This window comes from Aythya marila (genome assembly GCF_965140915.1).
Source record: "Aythya marila genome assembly, chromosome: 3".
In the NCBI taxonomy this organism is placed as follows: Eukaryota; Metazoa; Chordata; class Aves; order Anseriformes; family Anatidae; genus Aythya; species Aythya marila.
In genome coordinates this window covers 56,688,242-56,715,513 of record NC_139044.1, presented here as the reverse complement: position 1 = coordinate 56,715,513, position 27,272 = coordinate 56,688,242, and the positions used below count along the sequence as shown (strand labels likewise).

At 38.1% G+C, this 27,272-nt stretch overlaps 1 protein-coding gene across 1 annotated transcript; it reads right to left on the bottom strand.

Annotated features, from left to right (window-relative positions):
• Positions 1 to 6,503: 6,503 nt before the first annotated feature.
• NMBR (neuromedin B receptor) lies at positions 6,504 to 26,408 on the bottom strand (the record flags this gene model as incomplete). The annotated part of the gene is made up of 3 exons (XM_082757319.1): positions 6,504 to 6,905; positions 9,180 to 9,528; positions 25,993 to 26,408. 3 exons carry the CDS (start codon positions 26,406 to 26,408, stop codon positions 6,504 to 6,506), a joined length of 1,167 nt encoding a protein of 388 aa, XP_082613445.1.
• Positions 26,409 to 27,272: the final 864 nt, after the last annotated feature.

Below are 27,272 nucleotides of genomic sequence, written 5' to 3'. Positions count from 1 at the left end.
CTCATCTACCCTGAGTATTACTCAACTCTCACAAATCTAAAAATATATACAGTCAAAAGCTATGCGTAATTGAACACTGGAATGCAATTTGCAGATCCACCTGGGCAGTGGGCCGTGTACAGCTGTGGGCAGTGCTGCAGCAATGCCAAAAGACAGTACCATCACTGTGAATAGCAGGACCCCAAAAGCAACAGCCCTGGCACTCAGGCAAGGACTAGTTTTACATGCCAGCTTTTGCAAAGATTTTCAACACCATTAGACAAATCTTTGGATAAGCTTATAGGTTTCATATCAGTCTGGGGTTTGCAGTGTGAGGAGTGACAGTCACAATGCATGGAGAGAGGACACAAACAACTCTCACGCATTCACCCTTTATGCCTATTATATACATACAAGAATTTCTTTAGTAGTTCAGATGTAACAGAGTTAGTGACATCAAGCATAGCTAGCTTTCCAAAGATGTTCACCCATGTTGGAACTTGTTTTCCTGTATGAGTATAGGAAGTGGACAAACATGTATAAGATACAGCTGGAGCACTGCTCTCTCATCCTTTCTCTGCTCTCTCCTTCAAGTCCCCAGCTACTGTGAGAAGCTGGCTGCTGCATGCCTTGGCCATGAAATGGGAGGATGGTGAGAGGACTGTAATGGGAGGGACGTTATGTGACCGGCAGATAAGTATTACATGGCACAAATGCTAGAGGGGCTGCCTGCTATAGAGCCAGGGCTTGCAAAATTGCTAATGTCCACCAGGATATCTTGTCTCTGATGTTGTGTGGAAATAATTGTTCTACTCTATAGCAGTCTCCAGTTTTTGATGCAGATGGGGCCCTCCAGCTTTACGAGAACTAGGGCAGAATGTTGTGGCACAGCAATTCTGCTGGAGGTGGATGGCTGGAGATGCATGGCACTGGCAGTCTGTAGGCATGGGGCAGTAGTAATACAGACAGCCCTCCACACTGGTTCATACAGCAGCTCAAAAGTGGGAAGTGTTGAAAACTGTTATGCTATGCTCTCATGGGAGTGAGGCATTATCAAGACCTTTTTGTGTTCACTCCAAAACATTTTTTTTTCTGAATAAAATACCATGATGAGGTAACTTTGTAGTGCATTGACCCAGTAATGACACAGAGCTTCTGACTTACACATGATTCCCCTTGTTTAAAGAATGAAGTAATAAAATCCCTCTCCTGACTGATAGATTAAAAACAGTTCAACATATTAGTTGAGTAAGGGCATAGATTTTACCTTTTCTATTCAAAACCAATGCTACGGAAATTTACTAAGTGTATCAGCATAATATAAAACCCAAACTTCTCTAATTTACTTTCTTCAATGACAATCCCCCAACTGTACATCCTAAAAGACAAAAAGAAGAGTAAAAAACAAACAAACAAACAAACAAACAAACAAACATTTTCAGCTCCAGTATATTTTTATTTTCCTTTTGACTTAGGTCATAAAGGTCATTAATGGATGTTTTTTAAAAGCAAAAAAAATTCTTTTGCATTACTGCTATTTGCCAAGATAGAAGTAGTACTTGGAGACAGAAATAAGTCAGAAACAACCAGAAATCAAGGTAACCTGCCCAAAATTAATTAGACTGTTGTCTAAATTAAAAATATCTGACTAAATCATGTTTTTGGTGTCATGCTGCCAGTTTAGCAGCTACAAAACACACTGTTATGTATAGTATGGACTCAAGTTCTTTGCTCAGACTTCTCCCTTCACAGATTTGACTTATTGCTGTGATGTCAGTTTGCTTTTTAAAGATCCCCTCTCCACTGGACCAAGACCAGCTGTAGAAGTGTCTGAATGAACTAGTGAATTGTAGTTAGTTCTACCTTCATTGTGTATTTCCACAACTTGAAATATAAAACTTTCATTCTCTTTTGGAAAGATACATCTCTTGAGCTATAGCAGCCACATTTTTAGATGTCTTTCTTTCTGTTCATAATTCCTAGATCCCAAGGGTCCCCTAACTATTAAAAGTTTCTATGCTTTCAAACTGTGTCTGCCAAGATGTGGTCATGCTGGCAGTCTTAGAACCAGTAAAGGCCACTTGAAGGCTTATTTTTGGTCTATCCTTGTTCTCATTCTTTCCTCTTCCCATACTGTCTTTTGGCCTGGCAGATAGGGTCCCTTTAGTCTTTCTCAGGGAGGCGAATGTGAAGACTCATCATGGCACCAGAAAGAGGGAAGAAAGCAGTAGCAGGTAATACTTAGCATCAGTGTAGAGCCCTGTGTTTGTTGCAAGTACTAAAAGCATTCAGGTGGATTTTTGAATTATTTTTTTAGGCTTCAACTGCAATGTCTTTGAAAGGCTAACTTATATGTGACAGACTCTTATTTTAGAAATAAGTGACAAAACAAATGGTACTGGAAATCAACACTGCAAGTCTTCAACTTAATATGAGTCTATTTAGATTATGAGAAAATATCTTTTCTCTCCTACTCCCAAATTTACTCTTTTTGTGCCTATGTTTCTGTTAATCTGTTTTCAATGAGAGAAAAAAAAAATATATATATATAAATGGGTCAGGTGTCTTATGAAACAGAAATACATTGTTCTGTATTATAACTAAAGTGGTTCTGTTGAAGACAGTTTCACTTCACAACATACCTGAGGTTTGTCAGGTCTCAGGTCTATTGAGAATTTAACCATACTGCCATCCTCAGAATTCAGCATTGTGGTGTTCCTATTACAAGTTGGTGGGGTGAAAACATGCTGTCAGACTTACCTTGAACTAGTTCTAGTCTGGGAAAAAAAAAAAAAAGTCTTACACAGAGGAAAGAGTAATTACTTCTATTGTCTTATTTTTCAGAGACTGTGTGGTAGTTTTGTCAAAAATTGAAAACAATATTAGTGAAAGATGCTAGCAAAACTCAGGAGAGAGACAAAAAGAGAACTGATGTTTCTGAAATAAGGAAAAATATCACAGTGGAAGAAGAATAAGATAGCCTTTTAATCACTATTTTGGCATAGATCTCAATGTAACACCTGAAAAATTGCCATTAACTGATTGACAGATTTCCTTTGTTTGACTTCAAAATTAGAAGAAAATACTCCTTTTAGTACTCCATTCTACAACCATCTCTTTCATTATTAGGAAACAGTGTTTTCTGGAAGTATAATAGCAACATATATACAGCTGTATTTGTACTCAATGTGTATGAAAGCACAGTAACAGTAACTTCCAAAATATTCAAGTTGTATTAGCAATATGCCTAGCAAAGCTCCAGACAGATCAAATAATTCTCTCACATTGTGCTACAGGAATTTGAGAAGAGACATATACAATTTAGATTACTTAATCAAAACCAGCTTTGAATATTAGCCTTAGGAAATAATGAAGCAAAATTATGTTCTGATTTCCTGACAAGAAGGAGTTACAGTCTACCTGGGAGTACCTTTCCCACACAATTAAAAAGAACAGGTTGCACCTTGCAGTTCTGCCAGAAGGCACAGTCACACTGTCCATACCACACATAACAATTTAAGGTGCTGAGTGAAAGGAATATCAATCAAACATAAACATCAGATCTACTGTAAATTAGTTGGTTTTTTTTTTTGGTAGGGTATCTATCTGTATCATCTGGGAATGTCTATATCAGATAAATGCCTTTAGGAAATTAAATACATAAATAAATAAATAAAGCCACAGTGGATTTAAAAGTCCTATGAAATGTTATATTGTGCAGAGATTGCCAAATAAAATGACAGGCAGAGAACCAGAAAAATAAAATTCAGAAATAAAAGGGAAACTTAATCACAGTCAATGGCAACCATTGAAAAATGAGAAAGGAAGGCTTCAAGCTTTTGTGTTTTGTGGGTGGAAAATATCTGGAGCTAAAAATTTATTCAAGACTGACCATAATAGGGGAACTGAAAACTCTGGCTGACATCCAGGAATTAGTGCAGTAAAGACAAGTCCTGAAAACGTGTTAGCTCATGCAGAGTTAAGGCATAGAGGGAGAGAAGAGGAGAAATGGAGATATCGGGAGGATGAAACAGTATCACACAATTATGGATGGCAGTTTCCTTAACTATTCCAGATAGAGTTACAAGATTTTGTCAATCTGCATCTTCATGTAAAGTCTCCCATGGATCCACTGTAGTTATTGAGATACTGCAGTCAGGTAGGGCAAGCAGTATAGAGCTTGTCTACTAAGGGCACAATTTTGGCTACAGCTGTTACATACTACAGGTTTTGCCAGCTCAAACCATGTGAAGGTTATAACAATATTCTTCTTGTTATTTTAAAAATAGCAGTTGGATGATGACTATCCTTAAAGGTATGGGATCTAGTAAAGAAATTTTGAACTTCAGCTCATTCCACAGAGTTACAGATGGAAGTAACAGCAAGTGCACTATTAAGGACAAAAGGAAATGTAAGCTACTACACTGCATTAACACTTCAGCTTTCGAATTTATAAGGTTTTTGAAACCAAGTTTTGAAACCAATCAAAACTTCTGGTGTCATTTCTACCATTCAATTTAAAGTTGCTGCAGAAGTGCAGGTTAAAACGTTGCAACAGAAGATCTGTGATGGAGCAGTTCTGTCCAATTTGAAAGGAAGTGCTAAAATCACCTTTGCCTCATGAACTAGCCACAAAATACAAAAAAAAAAAAAAAAAAAAAACCAACAACAACAACAACAAAAAAAAAAAACACTTCCAGAAAGTGCCTTTGTTTGCCACTACAGACTCCTCTTGTAAGAAGAACATTGTAAGTGTCTCCTTAACCTTTTATGTGGGATGGAGAATGATAGTACATAGCTGTGTAAGGGGAGAATCAACTCCTACCCCATCATCTATTTGAACAAGATTTCGTGCAGTCATGTTACAGTTTAGAAACGTTCATATAGATGCCCTTACATGACTTGTTGCAGCAACAAACTTCAGTCATTGTGTCTATTTTGCTACTTGTCATGACCTGTGAGGTGATTTTCAGAATACTAACAAAGAACAGCTTTCCCTAACCACAAAATGGTATGCATTGTTCATGGCACTGGGAAATGATTCTCCAAAATAATCATCATCATCATCATCATCATCATCATCATCATCATCTTTATTATAGGTCACCCAGCTAGAATTTTCAGAAGTGCATTGGCTATTTATACACAAGGGTCTTCAGGAAAATAAATGCCTTTTAAAGGTGAGATTTATAACTGTATTTACATTTTGTTTAGACTGGTAAACACCTTGTGCAAGATGACTGAGCATCAAATGCTGGCTGTTTATGTTTCACTTGGGCATTATTTCATATTAGAGCTTGTCTGGTCCCATGGGCTGGATGACCATTAATGGTCAGAGAATGTAGGTGTGTTTCTGCAGGCCATCCTTTAATTTGGTTTTGCCTGGATGTGATCTGGTTTCTACATAATGAGACCACTCTGAGATGTAAACTGAAAACCAGAAATAAATGATGACCGGGAAATTTGCTTTAAAGGAGTTTCTCTTGTTTCAGCTCAAACACAGACATGCATGTGAGTACCTAACTTCCTGGTTATAACTGTCCTAAATTAGACTTGGTCCTCAGGCCAATTAATTTCAGAACAATCTTATTATTGCTTTTTAATTTTAATATTGGTTTAAGTTTATAGTAGTTGTAGGAAGCCTTGCCACAGACCCTTTGAAAAAGCCACTCTGAACTTTACGTTTCTGAATGTTCCATTCCATTTAGTGTCCTTCTTAGCTGTGTAGTGATATCAGAATGATCTGTAGCTTGTAGCAAATATAAAGCACGTAATTACTCTAAGCCAAGGTTGTTGTAGAATTGACAAATTAGAGAAATGAGGATTCAGACAATGAGTTCTGCATGTCACACACAACATTTTTCTTCTGAGTTGTTATTCTTGACAAGAATGAAATTTTAGCAGATAAACTTATGACCACTACAGAAAACGGTAAACAAATACCCCAAAAAGTAAATTCTCATCTTTATATCTGCCAAAATGAATAAACAAGGCAGATTTAAATAAAGCACAGATCTGGCAGTTGATGCTTTAATATTTTTTATCTGAAACTAGAATCTATGCCTTCAAATGGCTCCTTAATGCCTAATGCTCCCAAAATGCCTAAAAGTCTTCAATGAGAAATGCTTGTATAAACAACACAGCTAAAATCATGCAACAGTCTATTGGGGTAAGACATAAGCCTGGATGAATATTTGCTTAAAAATACATATTTTTTAGATCATAAAATCTATACTTTTCCAAGCATTTAATAAGCTATACTAATATTCACACCATTATTTTTTTTTTCTTATATGTTAATTCTATACTGTCATCTCCTTTAACATACAAAATGGAGCCAGTCAGCTTTGTCTTCTCTTCACTTCTGTCTAAAAGTAAAACAAAATGTGAAACAACCTTGTATTGGACAGACTTCAGTAGATCCTCTGTTTAGACCATCTAAGCATATGCGAGCCAAAATTGAGCTACAAGCCACAAACAAAAAGTTCAGATTTGTTCCACAGTCAAAGATCACACCTATTAAATCATAATGACATTTCTTGTTTCGAGTTGTGCCCATTCAGTTGTGTCACACTAGTCACTGTGTTCCTGGTATTACTTTTCAGGGAAGTCATCTGAACAGCAGAAGAGTTGTGCGAGTAACTGGCAGATCTCTCTTGCTGAGATTTCTTCCTGCAGCGAAGCTGGTTGTTGAAATGTCTTCTAAAACTCTCACTGAGAAAATACAGTGCAAATGGGTTGACACAAGAGTTGCAGAAGCTTAGTACTCGGGCGACTAAGGTAACAACCATATGACCTATTGATGAATCAATCTCATTGTAATTAAAAGACCGGTACATGTATAACACATGGTTAGGAAACCAACAGATAGCAAAGAAGCCAACAAAAACTAGAACTATTTTTGCCAGGCGTTTCCGAGTTTCCATCTAAAAAGATGAAGAGAACCCAAATGAACAACAAGGAATAGAACTACTATTGCATATAACAGACAATTAAAACATGTAGCATTTCCCTTTATATTAACTTTAACAATTATCATAAGTAAAAATACTTCCTTCCAGGGCTCAGTTATTTTTCTATATTATTTACTTTCCTTCCCCATTTTCAGTTTATTTACAGAGAAATATCCTAGATGTCTGCAGTTACATAAGTTTGGTTTTACTCAACAAGAGCAATTCATGACCCAAGTATGCATTGGTGTATAGCCTGAAAGCACGCACCGAAGGGTGCCATAAAATATAACATTTTCTGATGAGATGTCAGTACTTGGCTTGAAACTTAGCTTTAATTAGAAAGCTATTTAGAAACTGTTGGTTTTGAAATGTAGAGACATTGCAAGTCTGACACCTAGGGTTTTAGCTATAAGGTGCATCCCATTATTTTGCTTGAAATGACTCAGCTTGCACCTGTCTCCTAGGGAAATGAGTAAAATTTTGCATCATACACACTGAAGCATCTTAATTCCAGGGTAAGTTGAAAAGCTTGACCAATCTTCAATAATGACTTGAAAGAAATGTACCTTAATTGCAATGCTAAAATATAATTGGATTACAATGTAAATATTTAGAGTGGTTGAAGAGCTGAAAGGAAATGAGCTACACAGTGGTTCCAAAACTGAAAGAGAGAAATGGGCCAGGTAGAAGGTACAAAAGGGAAGCAGGACCTTTCTATATATTCCTCCAAAATATTTACTATGTATGTCAGGTACCAAACTTTCCCAGAAAGGAAATTTTTCTGACTTTCCTCAATTTTCTGTCAAATGTGACCTGAACAATATCAAGTGATTTTTTTAATAGGTTTTCAAAATCTGTGAAATAGAAAAATAAAAAAGTACAGTTTTCTCTGCTCCACATAAAAAAAAAAAAAAAAAAAAAAAAAAAAAAAGTGAAGAGTTCTCAAAGGATGGAAAAACATTTCAATTCTGTAGGATTTGCACTGTATATCAGATGGCAACAGCAGACTAAAAGGTATAGAGGTATTTTGTGAATATTAAACTTCTGTGCCTAAAGAAACTTGAGTTGAAAACAATAGTCTGAATTTACTTTTTCTTACTGAGAGATGTGGAAGTACACTGGAATTTTCTACTCTCCTGAGTCTCATAGATTAAATAAATGCATAAATAAATAAATAAACCTAAGTTGAATGATAAAAAAATTTGAAAATACATTTCAGAATGTGAGTTCAGAAAGGTGATATAAATTAAATATTTTTTCTAACCTGAGGGTTCAGCCAAAATTCTCTCTATATCTCACAGGAAAATAAAATAGTACATGAAGTGCTAATATGCTTGCATTTTGACAAGAACCAGGCTAGAGTAGAAATGAAATGTTGAACAAAAAGGGCATGAGGGAATGTGTTTTTTTTTTTTTCAAAGAATGTGTATGTTCTATATATGCAAAGAAGTCTCAGTGAGTAAAAAGGTGTTTTCTACAATATTGTCAGAGAAAACTCTTCCAAATTGTTTTAATGGACATAAGTATTTTTCTCTTTCAATACCAATGTGTTTGTAAACTGTTTGAGGTACTTTACTGCAAAAGCTGTGGTTCATATACAAATGTTCCTGCTAATGAACAGCCTGTTGAGATCTTACTGCCTGATACTCATTACACGGAAGCTGGCTGTTAAAATGCTCTGTCTCAAAGATGTACAGAATCTATACTGAAAGTTCTATAGCAAATATAATAGGCTATTAAGAAAAGTTCAGTTGTTAGCTCAGGATTGTATCTAGGAAAGATCTACTCAGAAAGATAAAAAATAATCATTTCATGCTCTGTGTTGATATTTTCAGCAGTCCTTGGTCTGGGAAGAACCTCAGAGACCCGAAGAAAATATTTACTTTCCTATGTCATTTTTTTTAAATTTCCAAGTACAAATAAAAGATGAATTCAGTAAGAACACAAGCAACAGTTACACTAGCAGCACATACATATACATACACCAATCCTATTTCTTTTTAGGAATATGCTTTGATGGCATTGAATTTATGTTTTTCCTCATATTCATTTACATACTGGTCCTAATATTAATTAATTGTGAAAACAAGGAGATTTCTCAGCTAATCCTGAGCTTAGCTCATACATGTGGAGACTGAATTAATCCTCTGCAAAAACCAACAATTTGGATGTTTAAGTTTTTTTGCTTTTTATAAGTGTACACAGCAGATAAATCTTTCATTGGAAAGTAAATAGAAAACTGCTTACCTGTCTTTTGGAATGCTCGCTGTATTCTCCAGGGATGTTGTGGGCACTTTTTATTAAACTCTTTGCAATGTGACAATAGTAGATACTAATAATGGTCAGAGGGATAAGAAAATAAACTAGAAAAATCAGCACAGAATGGATCTTCGGGTGCATGTCATCCTTCATGGGGTATGGTATGCATGCTTTGAAAGTGGCATTATCTGTGTTATTGATATGGGCCAGCTCAGAGAACACTGCTTCAGGAACTGCCAGGAGCATGGAGATTATCCAGATGGTAATGGCTTTAACACAGGTCCATAGCACTGCACTGGAGGTCTGGATGTCCATGGGATTTACAATTGCTTTGTACCTGAAAGTGATAAAAATGCAGATGTAAATTAATAGGTATATTTTTGTATGATGCATAAGGCCACTTCATACCTTTGGTTAAAAAAAGGTCATTTTTTGTTCCTCTTTGAAACATCAAGGCATGTGTAATCTTTAACAAATTTACATTTTCTAAATCTCTAAGCTTCCAGTTCATATATACCCATTTTAGAAGTGCCAAATGAAGCCCTGGTTGCAATCTGTGGCTGTAGGAGCCCATTCTGTGCCAGCCTTGTGAAAACACAGAAGCAGGCACCACTCCATTTTTCCTTTCCTGTGACTGTCCCAGCAAATCCCCAAATGCACAGCCTACCTCCATACTTACAACTGAGTCTCCTACCAGCACATTCGTGACAGGGTTTGTTTTCTTCATCAGCTCCTCCAGCCCAGGACTCCTGCCTGACACCACCTCGTTTCCACTCACAATATCAGTGCCACTGCACTAGCCCCCTCCTTGTTTTTTCACCTCAGGACCTTTGTATACGTGGATATACTGTCCTGACTGCAACACTCAGAATATAAGCCTCTTCAGGCAGGAATGACTCCCAAAAGCCTGGGCAGAAATATTAAACTCTTAAATAAAGTAAACATTTTCACATAAATAGTTGGAAACTGCTGCCTCCACATTTTGGGAAACTGTCCCATAATATATGATTACACATAAACTTTGGGAGTATTGATAATTTCATGACCATTACAATGAAAACAGGAAACATTGCATAGGAAGGAAATATCACACTACAGTAAAGCAAAATAATAGAAGTAGATACATGTTAGGAATTCTATTAAAAAAAAAATGTTGCAGAAGTTGACACAGAGGGATACTTTCCACAAGAAAAGGTCTGTTTTAAAAGGCTAGATGTATTTTGAGAGAAATGTTTCAAAACTAACTTAATGTTTTGCTTATTTTTTTAATTCTGATTTTGAAAATTATTTATTTTCAAAAAGTAAATTAATGTTTTTGCTTCTATTAAAAACTGAACATTTAATAAAACATTTCATTTTAATTGAAAAGTTGTGGAAAATTAGAAGTTTAGAAAATTAGAAAAAAAAATAAAAAATAGAAAATTAAACTCAGGAAAGTGTTTCTGTTAATGCTGTAAATGCTGTTTAGCATTTCTTCTAATACATAGTGAGAAACTCCCTGGACACAAAGGTGTAAAGAAATCCTTTATACTGTCATAGCAAGGATAGAAACTTCTGCACAAAGCACAGTCTCCCCAGCATAAACTGTGACCTTGTTAGTCAATAATTTGCTTCCTATTGCTGTCTGCCTTGATTTCATTACATGAAGGCAGACCTTCTATTTCATTTCATTCAACTTAGGTGACGTCAAGTCCTGCTCATTTCTTTTAAACTTTATATTGATGGAGAAGAGCTGATTTGGGAACTTAGAGGGGAAGGACATTGGATTAAAAATATATATACATGTATACTATTTTGTACTAGAATATTTTTCTCTCTTTTTGCAATGTAGTGATTCATAGAATCAGAGAATCATTGAATATCCTGAGTTGGAAAGGACCCACAAGGATCATCAAGTCTAGCTCCACACACAACGCCCCAAAAATCAGACATATCTGAGAGCATTGTCCAACACTTCTTGAACTCTGATTCAGGCTCGGTACAATGACCACTTCCCTGGGGATCCCGTTCCAGTGCTCAACCACCCTCTCAGTGACGAACCTTTTCCTAACACCCAGTCTGACCCTCCCCTGTCACAGCTCCATGCCATTCGCTTGAGTCCTGTCACTGTCACCAGAGAGCAGAGATCACTGCCTGCCTCTCCATTCTCCTCATAAACTGTAGGCCACCGTGAGGCCTCCCCTCAGCCTCCTCTTCTCTCAGCTGCACAAACCAAGTGACCAGCCACTTCATGCTATTTTGACCACTTCATGCTCTTTTGTCCTATCACTCAAGATAGTGACCTTGTCACAATTTATTGTTTAAGCAGCATTTTGTCTGGTTAGTGTCTAAATGGGAGACTTTTCAGAAGCCTTTATAATACCAAAAAAGGTGGCATATATCTGTGCTTTCGTAGATACTGCTGTTTCAGCAAATATAAAATAAAAGTAAAATAAATAAATAAAAACAGTTCAGTCCAAAAAATTTCAAAATTGTACTTTAGTTGACCAGCCAACTGCAAGACAGCACTCTTCTTCTAAGGTTTTGGTAGTCTGTGTCAATGGGAATAGAAAGGCACTAAGCACTTTACAAAATCTGCCGTGTTGTTTATATCTCTGAAAAGATGTAGAGTAGAGACAGGCAACAGATGAAATCAAATATAAACTGGGTGAACTTAGAAGTGTTCCCAGAATGAATACCAAGCCTCTTTCTTTGTATAAAAACAACATAAAGCTAAAGCTTGTCACCTACTGTTGAAATTAGAAAGTGTGTATTTTCTATAAATGATAAAACCAAGCAAGCCAGAGTAAGGAGCAAATTATTTAGTCAGATTAGTAAGCAAAATCCATCTTTTTCTTTACTTCGCTGATGAAAAAATAAAATTATAGGTTGTCATGAGGATCAGGAAATAATTATAAGTATGCATTTGGTTTTAATTAAATGCTTTCATGTAAATTCTGTCTTCCTACATCCTCTGTTATTATTGCTGCCGACAAAGGCATCCCAATTCAGGAAACATTTTTATAGTGAGTTTCCTTTCTTTGGAGCTATGGTTTCTGCCAATGGACACCAGCAAAAATTTGCCCATTCTGCAAATACTATTTTTATTTGTATAGTGTTTTTTCACTCCAAAGCAATCTCTTCCCATACACACCCAAAAAAAAAAAAAAAAAAATCATGAATCATGAAAGAAAGAATATCTTCTTCCTACAGAGTTATAACTTGTTGCTACCTTATAAACTATATAGGTATAGGTATATATGTATAGGTTATCTATTCCTCCCTATCTGTATATTCAAAGACCTTCATAAATGTATGTCTCAGTTCCCAATTAGCATGTAAAGCTAACTGGGAAAAGCACTTGTCTGTACTGAGTCCATAATGCTATTCCCCTCTCCTAAGAAGTTGCTTCATGGTTCATCCTCAGCCATCTCTCCATTACACTGTGACCTCTTTCTCTAGAGTGCTTTGCTGTGATGTCCTTCAAAAACACATTAATAATAACAATAAATTAATTAATTAATTAATAACAGACAATACTTAAGAAGCCACTGGACTATAATTACTACTTACCATAATAACCTGGGTTGCCTCAATATTTCTTTGTCCTCTTGTTTATGTATCTTTTTTTCTCTTACTCAAAAAAAAAAACCTTTTTGGTCAGCGACTTTCTTCTTCTTGTTCATAAAACCATGAGAACAAATGTGGAAGGTAATATATTATCAATCAGATAATATAAGTAAATCTGAATACAAAACAACATCTATTTCTCTTCCTCCTAATTGTTTTCAACTCTTTACCAAGCAACAGTTTCTAACTGGCTGAAGATAAAGCAGAAAGGGAATATATTCCTTCAAAAACTGCCATTTTCAAATGTTTGGTTCAACGATTGCAGCCACCTTCTACATAAGGGTCTGTCTCCTCTCCTAGTAGTGCACTCATGCCTTGCTTGTGCCCTAGGCTGCTCTGAGTATTCTCATATACAAAGATATATAGTAGATCTTGTTATGGAGCTGGTTTACATGCTTCACTTCCATTTCTTAACTGCTGGATTAGACTGTTTATTCATAAAGCCCTCAAGCATACTAACCTCAAGCTTTCCAATGTTCTTCAGTCATCTGGAGTGTCCTGTTTCAACACAGAAGAACAAACTGAAAATATCACTCTATCTGTCTGTGATGTTTCTTTTCATTCTTGTTTCCCAGCTATATCTGCTTCATGTAGCAACAGCCTAAGGAAATATTTGTCACAAAAATGCAATGCCAAAATTTTCCTAGTATTTCTATCATTGACACAATTGGCATGTGTAGGTCTTGAATTCATACCACTGAAGACTGAGGGAGTAACTGAATACACAAGTAGAACCTTAAAACCATCTTATCTAATTGTACAAGAAAACAATTGCAATACTCACCAAGAACAGTGATTTTCATATTAATCTCTAAGAAATGTCGTTTTAAGTTTCACATTCTGCAAAGTCCATCAGTCTGACAGAATGAAAACCCCCAGTTCTGCAGTTTTCCATAAACCTCAGCCTTCAAGTTATGTCCAGTAGTTGTCCACTCCACTAAAGTAGAATGAAGTTTTGCATGGGGTCAAATCCCTTTCCCTAGTATTAGCAGTTCTGTTGACTAAATAGTTGATCATTAAAGAGCAGAACAATATAACTAGTTGAGAAAAAGATGGAACCATTTGGTGTCCAGAGTTGTGGGAACATCTTTGATAACATACAAGAAGTCTGAGATTATCAAGTATTCTCTTTTATTCTTTTTACATTTTTGCAATTTAAAGTGCATATATATGTATATATAATTAGTGCTAACATTTTTGTTCTTTGTTTATCTCTTAAGTGCAGAGAATTGCATTCACCAGGAATAAGGTCTGATAGCTTAGTATAATAAACAGTGCTTGAAGTGAAGACTAGCAGACCATATATAAACACAATTCAAATGAATCTCAATGGCATGTGCTCTGTATCTCTCAGGGGTAAATTCCTAAGATTTTTTGAAGGGGAAAGATTTTTCCACTCTATAGAAATGCACTCTTTTGAAACAAAAACTGTCAGTAATACTTCAACAAAAAGTCTTATTTAGCCTTTTGAATGATGATTTAGAAAATAATGAAAACAGAAGATTCTCAGGATGTTGGAGGGTTTTTTGTTTGTTTCTGTGTGTTTTTTTTCCACATGAAATATGACTTGCCCTGTCAAATTACCATTTCAGATGAGAGTGTTGATTTTTGTCTGTGTTTTATCTTTATTTTTAATTTTCCCATCTCTTGCTATTTCTTTCTCTTGCTACTCCCCTCACATTAGGTAGCTATATTTATTATGACCTAGTACAAATCCTGCAGTGATAGCTCATTGCCTGCAATCTGGCTTTTTACTTCTACTTGTGTAAGTCCATTTACTTGTAACTGCACTAGTTAAAACCACCATCATTCGTTTGTTCAGTTGTCCTCCTGAGGAGAGTAATAGTAAAGTACTGCATTGACTATTATTCAGAAGGGTTGGTATATATTAGTATTTCTGATAGATTAATATTTAACTTTGATAATGCCCAGAAAGAGTCACTGATGAAAATATTTTTACACATTTTTAAGATAGACAAATTAAATGGAAGGGAAAAAGAAGAGGAGATGGGAGGAGGAGGGGGGCAGGGGAGGGGCAGGGAAGGGAAGGGAAGGGAAGGGAAGGGCAGGGAAGGGAAGGGCAGGGAAGGGCAGGGCAGGGCAGGGCAGGGCAGGGCAGGGCAGGGCAGGGCAGGGAAGGGAAGGGCAGGGAAGGGCAGGGAAGGGAAGGGAAGGGCAGGGAAGGGCAGGGAAGGGAAGGGAAGGGAAGGGAAGGGAAGGGAAGGGAAGGGAAGGGAAGGGAAGGGAAGGGAAGGGAAGGGAAGGGAAGGGAAGGGAAGGGAAGGGAAGGGAAGGGAAGGGAAGGGAAGGGAAGGGAAGGGAAGGGAAGGGAAGGGAAGGGAAGGGAAGGGAAGGGAAGGGAAGCCCACACTGTGGGCTGCTCTAACAGTTTGACAAGGTAGTTGACTTCCAGCACTCAGGTTTATGTTTTGGCACAGCTGAATATGTCTGTATGTGTATATATGTCTATATGCATATATGAGCACATGTACGTACATGCACAACAAAATATATATATTTTCCAGTGCTGGATCCCAAGAAAACCACCCAAAAAACTCACTCAATGGCTGGCCTACCCTCTTCCACTCTGTCCCTCCTTTCTTGAATTTTAAATTAGGCAAGTAGCTGTTATTTCCCCTGCTGTGCATGCACAGAGCTCCCCTGACTCTGATCTACTTAGTTTGCATCTGAACTTTACTGGGACCCTGAAACTAAGCCCAGCGAAGCTGAGGAACCTGAGCTCAATGTAGGGTTTAAATAATGCCTGGAGCCCACCGAAGGCATCAGCTTTCATAAAACAGCTGTGACTGTGACAGAGGCAACTCTGGTACCTGCCTCTCCAAGAAGAAAATGGAGCACTCATTCAGCCAGCATATCCAAGGTTCATTGTCCAGGCCTGCCAGACAGTGGTGTAAAAGTAATATTTCATCAATGACAAGAGAACCTTATTCTTACTAGGCTGTGTCATACAAATCCTAGATTTTGCATTTCCCCCTGGGAAGTATGAAACAACTCAGTATGTATTTTCTCTTGATTTTTGGTGCCTATCTGGAGCCCTTACCTCAGTGAAACACTAATTGGAATTTTGGATTTTGGATTCTGCTTGGGAGGGTTAGGCAGGAAGATCAACGCCTAATTTAGAGGATAGGCATTGCCAAGTTTAGCCTAGACAAGCTCACATACTGTATGGGTTTGTCCCTTAGTGCTGTTTGGATTTGTCTCCCAGTGCTTTGTTCTCTATTTAGATATTTCTTCTACCTTTCTCTAATTCCATTTCTTAAAAAAAATAAAATAAAATAAAATAAAATAAAATAAAATAAAATAAAATAAAATAATAAAATAAAATAAAATAAAATAAAATAAAATAAAATAAAATAAAATAAAATAAAATAAAATAAAATAAAATAAAATAAAATAAAATAAAATAAAATAAATCATAGAAAATCACACCTAACCTTCTCTTGTTCTTTCTGAGTTTATATTCTGGACCTTGAAAGATCAAAGGATTTTCAGGAAAGAAACATTTCCCAAATGAGGCTCAGTCCAAATCCTGTTGATATTTGTGCCTTTAGATTGATGAGACAGATTGATGACAGATTTAGATTGATGATGCATTTATCTGCATATCAACTATGTTTATTGCATGTCTTGCAGCAATGATATCCATAGATACTTGAATGAAAAAGATCATTTCCTATCTCATAAAAGCATGAGTCCTATCTCATAGAATCATTCATGCTGGAGCAGAAGATCAATAAGAAATGTTCTGCCCAGAAGCAGAAATCCCACATGTAAAATATGCTCAGTGCTAGTTTGCCCTTATAAAATTGTTGTTGTTACAAAACCTATTTCCTTGATTAATTCAGTAATATCTCATGACTATGGCAGATAACAGTTGAGGAGAACATTATATTGTCAGGTGATTTTTAGAAATGATACAAGCCATGAAGAATTAAATAACTAAATCTATTAATGGATCTGGAACAGATTTAGAGTTTACCATTTGAAAATCTAGACCCAAAATCTCTGATTTCTAAATTCAAAAAACTACAATTTAATAGATTTGCTCCAGTATTATCATCTAGGAAGCTCCACTCCGGCACTTTAAAGCTTGTTTCCATTTCCATTTAATTTGTAACTTCTGTTGTAAACTGGCATTGAAATCAATGTAGATGGCATTAAACATTAAAAATCATGGGGGAAAAAAAGTTAAAATAGAAATCTCTAAATTACAGTCAAACAAACTTTGAGCCAAAGTACCAACATAACACTAAGTTAAAAAATACTGTGAAAAATAGTTGGGGGAAAAAAAATGGGTTAGACATGTAAAGGACTGAAGAGAATCATACAAGATAGAATGATAACATATTAGAAAAATGATATTAGAATATGATATGATAACATATTAGAATAATCCACTTCTTTCATATTCATACACACACCATAATACTATTTGTAAGTATGCTTGTGCAAAGCTGGAAATATTTGATTAATACTACACACAGCAAAATTAATTGCACCAAGGTGCATACAGGTTATTTGTCTCTGTTACTTTCTCTAACATCTGACAACTTCTATCAACATAATTACAAAACAAACTTCTCTTTAAGGGACAGAAATTTGCTTCTTGCCTTCCACAACTTTTTGTGAACTTGTAAGAACTTGCTATTTGTGATCATGTTGTCAAATTGGGCTCAGGCTTGTCATGGACTACTAAATGTTAATAGTGGAGACACTTAATCGGGCTTAGGAATTGTGGTTGCACATGCTTTTTTTTATTAGTACATACTAAAACGCGCAAAATTTAGCACTAGAATATATAGTCTGGAAGAATGGGCCTACAGCAATAACCTATGTAAGAAATACACCAGTTCTTCTATAATTAAACTATTTAAAACAAGGATTCAATGAAATTGTCCCTTTTGGATAGGACATTTGAGTGATCCATCACTCTGCACATCTATAATAGACAAGTATATTTATTACTCATTCTCTAACAAATTTATCTTCACAGAAAACAAGTGAAAGCTTTTCCCTCAGGGTAGAATTGGTAAAGCATATCTGATCTTCCACATTATTTCTCAGCACCTGATAAATGCAGACTTGAGGATTCCAACAGTCCAATTGAGATAAACACATTGCAACAAAGTATATAAGGGAATCATGTTCACCATGTTGGTGGGAAAGGCAAACAAACAAAATATGGAGATCTATGTTCAGCCCTGCTTAGTAAGAGTTCATCTAGATCTGCTTTTCAGTAGCTATTTTACCCATCAGAGGCATAGGCTCTTACTGAACTGATCAAAGAAACAGGAAACAGACAAAATGGTTTTGTAACAGTTCTCCAGGTTTTAGGCTGCAACCTACAAAAGGCTATCGGACACTGGCATTTACATTAATCAAAGCTAGGTTGGCTGCTGTCAGCACAATAAAGGCATTGCACTGATCACAGACTAGGATAAACAACACAGCCATTTCTCACTTTGCCATGTTGAGGACTAATCTGTTTTTTGAGTTGAAGAGCACACACAAGACACACACACACAGTGAAAATAGTTTAACAGATGCTTCTGTCTGAGAAATTTGAGAATAGGAAAAACATAGTTTGCCTAATGTGGGTAGAAAATGTTATTTTTGAGATATCACTTTCAGCTGTGCAAAGATGAACTTCTCTAACAGATGATCTGAATTGCCTGGCTTAGACTAATTTATCCTAGAATAGGTAATTCCTGAATCTACTTCAAACATAAAATTTCTCCTGCATTTTTCCCATCCTCTTTTTCTTTCTGAAATATTTTCCATTGTATTCACTTTATCTGTATGGAATGGTTACAAACAAATTAGAACATTTTGGAGTGGGAAAAGGTAAGAACAGGTTTCACTGTTAACTTGAAAAAAGTGATTGCTCCTGTTTCTGGGTGAAGTTCAACCTAAGGACATCTTATATGCAAGAAGGCAGAGAAGAGCAAATAGACCAATACATGTAAAAACTGAACTTCCTTTTACAACTGACCATCTATAAAAATTCTCTTGAACTGTAATGCAGGCAAGTGTGAGACTAATATGATAATTGCCCTGCTAAGGGCAAATATCCCACTCCCCTGCTTGCCTTGTGAAACCACAAAGCTGGTCAATTAGTAACATGCTATGTTACTTGGACCACCACTTTCAGCATGCTGGCTACTCATCTTCACAAATATTTGTCTTATATGTATGGTAACAGCAAGGAGAGAAGCTTTCGAAGAGGGTAGGCCCAGCTCTGTCCAATAAGAACCCTCCGGGTTTGTAAACACACAAAGGACATAAAGGTGGTCATAGAGGCAGAGCTCCAGTAATGATAACCACCTTGTACTGATTGGGACTACACTGTCCCATCACTCATCATCTTCATTCTAAGCAGCTGAGCTGGGAGGTAGAGGGTTTTCTCCTGTACACATCCTTTATCCTGTGTGATGGCACTGAGCTATGGATTAAATACAAGAAAAATCTCTTTCAAAACATAGGGAAAATAAATGTTTACTGTTAGGGTGATCAAAAAGGTATTCCCAGGGAGGTTGTGAAGCCTCCATCCTTGGAGAGATTCAAAACTCAGATGCCCATTGTCCTGAGCACCCTGCACTAGATGACTCTGCTCTGAGAAGGGGTTTGGACTAGGCAATTTCCAGAGGATCCTTCCCATTTCACTGGTGCTGTGATTTGATACTTTTATATCATGCCATTGTTCATTGGACCAAAATGCTTGAATTTTATGCAAGGAATTGTTTTACATGACTGCTGCTGCTACATGAGCTTCACACTACCTTCTTCTAATTCATATAGCCTCCCAAGACAGAAGCCACATGAACAGATGGAGTTTCTTTGTATGAAAAGCTGAGAAAAAGTCCAGTCCCAACCCCACGTCTCTCATAAATAAAAGGTTGATAAGGATTGAGGCTGTCCTGATACATTTTGATGCCTACAAAATAAACCAGAGTTTCATGTCTGGAAAGTTTTATTTTGTGAGTCACATTTGCACATATAAATTAAAAGGTGAGCTGAAAAAAAAGTAAAAGCTTGCCCGTTCTTTCTTCAACTTATTTTGCCTTGCTTGTTATCACATAATTATAACCATACTGCTACAGCCTACAGTGAAAAACATCTGGACCATCAATTTTGTTTAATATAAGTCATTCATTCAATATTTTAATTTCAAATGTTAGGGTTTCCAGGATTTACACGTACAGATTTCATAGTTCTCCTAGCTCCACATAATTTTGTTTTGTATCTATTATATATAGGTATTTTTTTTCTCTCTTATACCGATAGACTCTTATACACTCTTATTCTACTTCTGGATACTTTTTTATTTCTTCTTCTTTAATTATTTAAAGTCATTTCCAGGATGTCATTTAATGCTACTTTCCTCGTCAAGGTGTTTTAGTCATTGGATGTTGGCTATTAGAACTCAAAAGGAAATCATATCCACTTTTCTGCTTCACCTATTCCACAACTTGTAATAAGAAATGAGGATTTTAGAGGTCTCTAATCACTATGTTTCAGCTTTAATCAGCACCTGACAAAAGAAGAAACTTTAAATAAGTTCTGAAGAAAAGTAAAAAGAAGACAAGGTGTGCAAATTGAGCCAGACCATTTTTTGTCATCTGCTGCAGTCAGAAGTCAGCACATCGATATTAAACTTGCACAGAATGTTTTTGAATCTCTGTACACTTTTAAAAATGCCAATTGCAATCTTCCAAAATTAAATCAAATAAATAATAATAATCATCATCAAAGAATCAAATACTTCAGCTATTCACATTTATAGCATTTATTTGTAAGCATTTAATTCAGGCACCCTAGTTATATAAGTATGAATTTAAATATTTAAAATACTTTCTTATTAAAATATAGGAAAGGTGTCATACAACTCATAAAATAATTCTGTTACCTGGTTACTCCAGTAAATGTCTCATCAGAGGCCATATTTTGGGGGAAGAATATTAAGAAGATGTTATTTGAATTGCAGTAGGGCCTGTTGCTTCACTGTTCAGCTTCACTGTCTTTATTAGAGTGCAGCAGGACTGTATTTGAGTTAACACATTTAAAACCTTCATTAGAAAGAAAATTAAATCTAGAAAAAGTAGCAGAGTTAAATTTAATCCTAGTTCTATAGTTCACATAAAGGCATAAATGAGGCATAAATGACAGCGAAAGAGAAAGGGACAATTCTAAAGCTGTTGTAAGGGGCTGCCATTTATTCTTTCAAAATTTGTGCACCCTTAGCTCTGAGAGGCATTTTGGAAACACTTATCTGGTGTTTCACTCCCTCACCCTAGAGTACTTCCCAGGCACAACATTGCAAGATCCCTTACCCTGAGAAGAGGGTAAGAGTCCCATGAGAAGAGCCCCATGGCCCCAGTTTACATTCTGAGCTAACTTTGTGTCCTACCATGGATGTGTTTTGGAAAAACACAGTGAACAATTTCATGCCATAGATCAAGACAGGCACAGCTCAGGTCAGGTGAGCTATGACTTCTGTCCTTTTTCAAGCAAGGAGTTGCTGGCACAACTTTTCTTCATGTATGCCATGCTGCAGTCCCTCTGGCTACAATTCTGTCACCTCTTATCCTTAACATCCTCATCCAAGACCACACTGAGTCCTAGGACTTCCTCATCAACACCCATAGGCCCAGTCAAAGACTGGTCCATGGCCCATGGAGAAGAAGCATTGGCAAGGGTCCCGTTTTCATTTTCTCAGACCACCACTCCTCTAGTAAGTGCATCCCTGGACATCATGCACAAGATCTGTATGTATCTTCAGGGTGTGCTGAGTGCTATTGGGGTTGTTTTGCCCCTTGGTTCTCTTGTGTTGTTGTTTTTCTTTTACATTATTTTTTATTTATTTATTTTGCACCTCAGTCTCCTTCCTTTTTTCATTTTTCATCCACTCTACTTATTATTTTTTCTCTTTCTGTAATCCACCTTTGTTTTTTTGTTGTTGGTTTGGTTGGTTGCGTTTGTTGTTGTTGTTGTTTTAAATAGGGAATTGTTAAGTTACCTAGAGCTGGTTTGGTTTCTCTGTGATAGAGAAAAATCAATAGGAGCAATGGCCATGAGAGGAAGGGGTGCTGTCCCTGTACATTTCATCTGTGTCAGTGAGAGGGCTCAGCAATACTGCTCCTTCATCACATTCTGCAGCCCCAGGCCTCTGCCAGAGGTGGAGATTGTGCCCACCTCTTATGCCAACACACTGCACCAACAGTTCCAACACTGTACTGTCTCTGCTGCCACCCTCCCGTGCCCCAAAGTGTGGGGCCACAGCAGGGCACTAGTGCTCACCACAGCATACAGACATGGAGAGACAGCTTGCACAAACCCAAGGCTGACAAAATGTCTCTTTGGAACCCACAGCTAGTCTTCGGATGGGGACGGACAAACTTGAGCACATTTGTTGTGTGCTATTGACTGTAACCTGAAAGCATGCTTTAGGGAAGACTAGGAAGTACTGTTACAAATTTCATATAATGTATGTACACCAAAATAAATAAATAAGCAAACAAATAAACAAATCTCAGTATCAGGTAATGAAGCTTAAAAACAGAAGGTGTCAAACTAAAAGCACTAGTGATGTGCTATTGACTAGAGGCTTCTGTGGCAAAAAGCCATATGAAATTAAGAAAGTTTAGAAAAGAGACATACCTAATGTATGCTATTTTTTTCTTCCTTGTGGCTTCAGTTTGTAGTAAGTGATATATCAAAGGTTATTTCTAATATAGCTCTAACTGCTAAACGTATCACATAGATGTAATTTGCTATGCCAAATTTCCACATAAACAGTAAATGCTAAATTCACTGTGGAAACCAAGATATCCTTTGTTATCCTAATACATGCAGGCAAATTATAAAGAACTGTAAATATTTTTATGTCTCTTCCTTTATGCAATCACTGCCTGCAGTTCTATATATTTCTGTGGTAATACTGAGTAAAAAGTAGGAAACTGCTTGGAATATTAACTGTGAAAGAAGCCACTGTGAAGACAATATAGTCTGCTGGATCAAACTCGTACCAGATTATAACAGAGCCTTTTTAGCCATATCACAGTTACCAAATTGCTAAAATCCTATTTTGCCTATCTGGAGACAATATTGTCCCCACCAGGCCTTGCCTCCTCATCAGCTCTTAGCTGAAGAATGCTTCCAGTGCTTCCCATGTGCCAACATAATTGCCTGTACATAATTTCTCCATAACTGAATCTTGTAGAGATGATGCAGCTTAGGATCTGGCCACAAATTAGCATAACAAAAACCCCTCCACACCAATGCCTAATCTTTTAATACAAGTTTCTGCTGTACTAAAAAAGTAGAACTGAGTCTGTGGTGGTTTTACCGTGCTGGGCAGCTAAACCCCACAACCGCTCTCTCACTCCCCCTCCTTTAGATAAGGAGGGGGAGAAGTAAAGCAAAGAACAACTCACGGGTTGAGATAAGGATAATTTAATTAAAGGGAAATAATTATAATAATTAAATAAAGACTACCATGAACTAAACAATTTAACTAAGGGGAAATAAAAGGGAAAGGGGAAAAAGGGAGGAAAACAAACAAACAAAATAAATGAAAGCTATATGGAAGCGCAGAGGAAAGAAATTACTCTCTACTTCCCACAAATGAGCGATGATTGACCACGTCCTTGAAGCAAGGCCTCAACGCACGCAGCCGGTGTTCGAGAGGAGGACCGACGTCTTCTCAACGAGAGCCCACCCCTCCCCTCTTCTTCCTGTTTCCACCTTTTATTGCTGAGTGTGACACCACATGGTATGGAATATCCCTTTGATTGGTTTAGGTCAGCTGCCCTAGTGATGTTTCTCTCCTCACTTTTTTGCCCACCCCCTAGGAGGGTTAGAGAAAGGCCCAATGCTGTGCCACTGCTGCTCAGCAGTAGACACAACACTGGTGTGATAACACTGCTGTTCCAGCTACAAGTACAGAGTACGGCACTGAATGGGCTGCTGCCGGGAAAGTTAACATTCCAGCCAGACCCAGTACAGAGTCCAATTCAAATTCCATTAAGAGTCAATCCCAGCTTCACTGAGAGATGACCTGGGCCCCCAGGATAAAAGACTGTTTTATGAAGTCAGTGGCTTCTCTTCCTGACTGAAAAATAAGTGATGATTTTTTGTTTTGTTCTGTTTTTTGTTTTGCTTTCTCAAAAACTGAAAATGTATTACAGGGGTTAAAGAAACAGTTGCTGAATTCTTTGTATAACCATTTCTGATAATTGCATATAATGTGCACTTCAAATTGCTGGAGGAATGCATTTATTATGAGCTTATATGGTCACATCACACCATCTATAGCTGTTTGGTAGGATGTGTAATTCTAAATGCATTCAGTGCAAACAGATTAAGCATTATTACTTCTTGAATTTATTCTGATGTTAAAAGAAGAATATAAAATTATATGGGGAAAAAATGTTCCAAAACTATAAAAAGTAAATGAATGAATCCTTAACATTAAACCACCAACATTCCTTCTCATTATATTTCACTAGAGATATCTCTTCTGCAAATAATTTTTTTCCATTTCAAGTAATATGCCACATTCATTCTTTTTAAACGGTGAAAATAGAGCAGAAAGGATAATGAAAGGTCTGCTTGTCTCTCTGAGGAGAGACATATTCCTTAACTGAGCTAATCAGGGAGTTACAGGTGTTCACCTTAAAGTATGTTTTGCATGCTCTTGTTCAAGAACAAGAACATTCCTGAACAAGAACAAGAACATTTTCATAAGTTATAAAGTCTTTATACAGAAGCATTTCAGGTCCTAATTCAAATACCAGTGAAATTGATGGCCACTGAAGAGTATTAAGTGGAATCAAATGATTTACTGAACTGTCTGGGAAAAATAAATAAATTACATTTACAATGAGAAGAAGAGAAGAGAAGAGAAGAGAAGAGAAGAGAAGAGAAGAGAAGAGAAGAGAAGAGAAGAGAAGAGAAGAGAAGAGAAGAGAAGAGAAGAGAAGAGAAGAGAAGAGAAGAGAAGAGAAGAGAAGAGAAGAGAAGAGAAGAGAAGAGAAGAGAAGAGAAGAGAAGAGAAGAGAAGAGAAGAGAAGAGAAGAGAAGAGAAGAGAAGAGAAGAGAAGAGAAGAGAAGAGAGATGAGAAGATTAAAAGTTTTGAGGAAACTTTACTATAAGTTTGCAGATATGTCACTTTACTTCATGCACTAATGTAACACAGATGTTTGGCTTAAAATCCAAAAAAAAAAAAAAAAAAGGGTACTTCCTATGAATAAGGAATTTAACATTTTCATTTCTGTCTGAATAAAAGTGTTTAGATGGGGGGGGATAGGATAATTTAATTCAGTTTAAGGTTGCCAATTATGCTGCCAGATTAGGTCTTTCAGAGCCTGAAGCACAGTTCAACAGCTACCCAGTTTCTATAAATCACTTAAAAATCTGTTTAAACTAATTGTCAGGAAAAGTTTTGGGTCCAGGTCTTTGTTTCTTCCTAAACTGATAATTACTAGAGATGGATTTGTTCCTTGCTAGTTTTGTTGCCCTCCACCCCTTTTTCTTAAGTTTCAAAGAAGACAAAATGGATCGTCTGAATAAAAAGTTTAAGACTGACTATTCCAATAGAACAGTTTGGTGCCTCCAAGTTCCCAGAGGGCTGCACAACTTCTGGCAGTCACCTCAGGTAACCTGGTGTTCTCTTACGGCACAAGCACACAAAGACACACACATGCTCTCACACACACTTTCCCAGCAAGAAGAAATAAATCTATTGAAAATCACCCTGTGCTTTCCTTGATTTAAGCTGCTTGCTGACCATTGACATACCACTGTGGCTTGGCATTTAGGACCTAAATCTTTCCTCTAATACACAGGCTGTATTTCAATACACAGGTTCTGGAATGGCTCTGGGTTATCTCAGAGGTACAGACAACAGGACTAAATTCCAGTTCCTGCTTCCAGCACCCTGGAAGTTGGAGCCACAGGCACACCCATGTCCAGAAACACTTTAACTTCAGTTAGTACCAGACATGCCTTCAGTCAGTGAGGGAAGGAGACCCATGGGTTAAACACAGGTTGGATGGAGGGGATTGAAAACCAAGGATAGCTCATGAGAGGGGTGTCTTACCTTTCGTGCCAGCACTGGCTAGCTTTAGCCCAAGACACAGAGGACTGGGAAGGGCAGCCCAGCTTTCCTACCTGTCAGCACTGAGGGCCGTGAGTGTGAAGACAGAGACACCAACAGAGGTGAGCTGGATGGCAGGGATGATCTTGCAGCCCACCTCTCCAAAGAGCCACTCCTCGGAGAAGTAGCGGGAGGCATCCACTGGCACACAGGTCACCAGCAGCAGCAGGTCACCAGCAGCAAGGCTGGATATGAAGATGTTGGGCACGCTCCTCATGGCACTGTTGGAGATGAATATCTTCATGAGGGTGACATTTCCCAGCAAGCCCACTGTGATGATGAGCAGGTAAAGTGAAGGGATCACGCAGCGGACGGTGAACATGGCTGTGCCCTGCCCCGGGGGCAGCAGGAATGCATCTGGCACCAGCTGGGCACTCCCATTCCCCTCAAGGAACATAGCCGTGAGCTCGGACAGCAGCTCTGCCTCCATCCTTCACCTCCCGGCAGAGTGGAGGTCTCCTGTGTAAAGTGCAGTGGGAGTCACTGAGAATCTTCACCTCTCTGCAAGTCAACTAACTTTATTCCCTTTCCCTTCTGCCTTTCTTCCTCCCCGTTTTTCTCTGTTGGCGTTTGTCTGCTCAGAAATGTGAAGGGCACACCATTTGCCAGCAGAGTAGGGAGGGAAAGAAAGGAGAAAAAAAAAAAAAAAAAAAAAGAGAGAAAAAAAAATGAAAAAGGGGAGGGGGGGAATAGGGAAAAAATGAAAAGAAAAAAAAAAAAAGAGAGAGAGAGAGAGAGAGAGAACTACGCCGCTGCCTTTCAGCTCTGCGGACGAGCCCTTCCCCGGGGGTGCAGGAGGGCGAGATCCTGAGCCTGGGGGTCGGCAGGAGGCATCACGACAGCAGCTTGCCCTCGCCCCTCCGGACTCCCCGGCCCCCCCGCGCGGTGCTGCCGCCCCCCGGGGCCGCGGCGGAGCCTCCGGAGCTGTCCAGTGGCGCCGGTGCTGTTGTCCCCACGGCGGCGGCGGGCGGCTGGCTCCCTAGCGGGGGGCGAGGCGCAGAGCAAGCCCCGCTCCCTATTCCGCCGCCCCGATTTATACCCGGTGCTGGGAGGAGCCTCCCCGCCCTCCCGCCAGCGCTCGTGCCCTCGCCCCAGCCCCGAGACGCCGAGGAGGGCCCTGCGTGGAGGGGAGCCGCGGGGGTCCCCGTCCCCGAGCGATGGGGATGTCCCCGGAGGGGCCGAAGGTGACGGTGCTCCCTGCCGCTGCCATCCCGGAGAGGCGCCGCCTGGGGAAGCCGGAGAGCTGGCCACGGCGTCGGGTGAGAGGTGGGCTCGCCTTCGGGAAACCCGTCTT